We start from the raw sequence: 3,893 nt of genomic DNA, 5'->3' as shown, positions 1-3,893 counted from the left end.
CCGGTTGGCCAGGCCAACCGGGACTAAAGCCCCTCCCGTCCGCCAGCTGTCGACCGAGCGCGCTGGGCCCAGATAGTTGGTCGCGGGTCTCCTCCCGAACCGCGACTAAAGACCCCTTTGGTCGCGGTTCGATTATTTTGGGGACTAATGGGGGCGTATGGAAGCCTCTTTTTCTACTAGTGCACACCGGTCCGGCGCACTCTCAGCGAGCACCGCATACGCATGCTGCAAGGGCCGTCACCATCATCTTTCATAGATCCATCTTCAGAGCAGATACTCACGCATCGACCTTGCCAGGCCTCTCTGCCATCGGTGCCACCATGACGTCAGACAACGTCATCCTCCTGCGCAAGTTCATCTCTCCACATCGGACGCCGAGTCTCCACATCGCCACGTCGTTGAGATCCACCGCCATCAATGTGTAGGATGAAGCATCGCTCCACCAAAGATGTCGTCCACTGGTCCCTCGAGCCCGTGTACACCTCCAAGAATGATGCCTCCAAGAGGAAAGCGACACAAGAGCGCCACTGTCATCTAATCTAATGATCTAGGGTTTTTCCTCGGAGATAGCATATAGTGGTCTGGAGCTTCTCCACGGCGATGCCTTCAAGAAGGGAACGACACAGAAGAGCGCCTCCACCGTCGACCTTGGCAGCTAGCTGAGAGCAGGTTTTCACCCAGAACTGTTCGAAGAGTCTCCATCAAGCATCTTGTGCACGGACCGCCACCATCTCTGCCGGGGACTGGACGAAACGGATCTACGCCGCCGCTGCCTGACCGGCCGACCGGCCGCGGCACCACCACAGTGCCTAAGCAGCTGGCGCCGTCAGGCCCACCGCGCTTGCCTGTCGCCGTGGACCAGATCCACCGGCCCGCCCAAGCTCATCTGGGCCCGGTAAGACCTGCGATCCCAACCGCCGCCACACGGGCGCCTACGTCGCAGAGTGGCCACGCCTCCACTGTTGCCGCACCATGTACACCGAGGGGATCCCGCCGCTCCTTGCCGCCGAATCACCGTCGTGACCGCGTTGCCGTTGTCGCGCGAGGGAGAAGGCCCCGCCGCCGCCGTCAGCCCACAACCCAGGCTTCGCCGGTGTGATCTCGGGCGGCGGCGTGAGCGCCCCCCGTGTTGCCTAGGGCCACCGGCCGCCGCCACATCGTCCTCCATATTCTTCTCTGCAGCGTTGCTGGTCGTTGTGTTGGCCTTGTGGCAGATGTGGAACGCCCGCAAACCTCCCAAGCTTTGCTTTCGGTTTGCAAGATTTTGAACGTCCAAACCAGGCAGTAGACAGACGTTTGATGCACAAAAGTGAATCGCTAAAATGTGTCTGGACACCCTTAAAAAAATGTGTCCGAGCAGCATGGTCCAAACATTTACAAGCGATTCGATGGATCGGGTTGGAGTCGCCCCGAGGGAATGTCCGCTCCGAAGGAATGGCAATCGGCTATTCACCGCCGCTTTCCACGTTTACTTTTTTTTTCGACTTTCCACGTTTACCTTTTTTCTAGAAGACTTTCCACGTTTACCTACTAGGAAGCAAAGGGGCGCTGGGCTTGTGTCCAACAGAGATACGGCCCGCGCAAGTTTCCCTAAAAAAAAAACACAATCCCCACGCGCGCCCCCGAAAGGCCGAAACCAGATCCGAAACCACGAGCCCAAGATTTTCCGTCCGTCGTCGCGCCTAGACTTCACCTGCCGGGATCGATCTGCTCCCACCAGCCGTCCGGCGTGTTCCGTCGATGGGATACTGGTTCTTCGGCGGCCACGGCGGCTTCTATATACCCTCCTATGACGGGAGCCAGTCTCGACCCGCTGGCCCTCACCGGCCGCTGCTGTATGGTACTGTGCCATACGAGGAGCAGATCCGCCGGATGGAAGAAGGCGTCCGCCTCCGTCAACGGCCACCGCCCAACCCCACAGTCTGGAAATACTTCAAGATCCTCACTAGGGTGTGCACTAGACAGACCCCCTTCCAGTTATCCTTTCACTCACCCCTCTAAATTATCCTTTTTAGTTTTGCTAAGTCTCAGTCGATTTAGACTTCGTTATGTCTCAGTTGATAATATCTTCTTTTGATTTTATATGTAGATTCTTGTAAGAAAATTATTTTCATTTTATTATATACTATAACCTTAAAGTCTCAGTCGACTAAGACCTAGCCACACACATCCCTTTTCTTTCACAACCTTCCTTTTGCCTCTCTGAGTTATCTTCCTGTGTAACGTGCTTCCTCCGTAATAATCTATTAGATCATAGATAGAAAACTCAGATGACTGATTCCCGCTCGTGCATTTAGTTATTTATTATTAATCATGCATCAATCCATGGATTTCAGTACCTATCATTCGCTCGTGCATTCAATCCTTCCAACTACGCATCAGTCCGTGGATTTCGGTAGCTATCTGTATCTGTCGTGCTTGCTTTACAACCTCGATGTGCATATGATTTTGCAGTGTTTCGCAGCCACGATGATCATCGCAATGATGGCTTGGATATTCGTGAGGCGATATTTCAGTTCGGACCCTGATGTGCATGATCCCTATATCATGATGGGGCTTATCGTTTTTGCTCTCATACCAGTTGGACTCGGTTTCATGATAACACAAGAAGATGCAGAGACCTAGGACTAGGACACACGTACATGCTCAAGGGGAGGCACTGTCTAAGCCCGTGCGTTTCTCCAGTAGAGAGGGGATCGAGAGAAGGGGGAAGGAGACAGGCTAACTATATATAGTTGTTTAATTGGCCCTTTCTCACTCAAGTGCCCACGCAGATGGATGCAATCTCCGTTAACTGAACCTGATTTTACAGCCTTCCTTTTGCCCCTCTGAATTTATCTTCCTATATAACGTGCCTCCTCCGTAATAATCTATTAGATCATAGATAAAAAACTCAGATGTTTGATTCTACTCTCGTGCATTTATACTTCTTTAACCACGCACCACAGTCCATGGATTTCGGTAGCTATCTATATTTGTCGTGCTTGCTTTACAACCTTGCTGTGTATATGGTTTTGCAGTGTTTCATGGCCGCGATGAGTATCACTATGATGGCTTGGATATTCGTGGCACGATATTTCAACTGGAATCCTGATGTGCAGGACCCCTACAAGATGATGGCACTGCTTCTTTGTTCTCTCATACCGGTGGGATTCGGTTTCATGATAACCGAAGAAGATCAGGGGGAGGCACCGCACGGTTGAATGGTGTGGATATGGCTAGGATTTGTGCATTTCTCTGGTAGAGAGGGGGTCGAGAGAAGGATAAAGGAGATACCAGAACTAGTTACTCTAGGTTTTCATCTGAAATTCTACTTTCCATTACAGAAGGAATCGGCATATATATGGTTGAGTACAATGATTCACTGCAGTAACAGTGGTTGAATTGTAAAGTTAAAAGCTTAACAGTTAAATGGTCGTTTTACTGGCCCTACTCACTCATGGTCTCATGCCCACTTAGATGGATGCAATCATGGTCGCCCGTTAACGGAACCCGAAGTTGTCAATTCTTTTAGACACTTGGCTCATCAGGCTTAACATGGGTGCACACCGGTGCTGACATGCATGCTTGTAATTGGCCTTGTATACAACATCTTCTGTGGGAATGCTTCATGGCGCATTTTACTACGAAATAAGCAATGCCATTGTTTATTACAAGAGAAATAATGAAGCCAGGGAATCTCCATCCTAAAACATAGTAGAATATATAGAATCATAAGCATGCCTAGCTAAAGAATGCGCCACTTAGTTTGCATGGACAATGCTGGAAGGAGATTGATCTGAAGCGACGAGCTCTAAGAACGCATTCATGCATAATCGCCGCCAAGGGACTCTCGACTTCAATAATACCATTGCAAGATTGCACAAGCTCTAGTGAGTTCAATTCCAACATGT

General features: G+C 50.6%; 1 protein-coding gene across 1 annotated transcript; it reads left to right on the top strand.

Annotated features, from left to right (window-relative positions):
* Positions 1 to 1,586: 1,586 nt before the first annotated feature.
* Positions 1,587 to 3,421, top strand: LOC123125846 (uncharacterized). Its single transcript, XM_044546293.1, has 2 exons — positions 1,587 to 1,950; positions 3,021 to 3,421. Exons 1-2 carry the CDS (start codon positions 1,741 to 1,743, stop codon positions 3,201 to 3,203), a joined length of 393 nt encoding a protein of 130 aa, XP_044402228.1. The 5' UTR covers positions 1,587 to 1,740; the 3' UTR covers positions 3,204 to 3,421.
* The last annotated feature ends 472 nt before the right edge of the window (positions 3,422 to 3,893 follow it).

This window comes from Triticum aestivum, chromosome 5D, assembly GCF_018294505.1.
Source record: "Triticum aestivum cultivar Chinese Spring chromosome 5D, IWGSC CS RefSeq v2.1, whole genome shotgun sequence".
Classification (NCBI taxonomy): domain Eukaryota; kingdom Viridiplantae; phylum Streptophyta; class Magnoliopsida; order Poales; family Poaceae; genus Triticum; species Triticum aestivum.
This window is presented reverse-complemented; position numbering and strand designations above follow the sequence as displayed.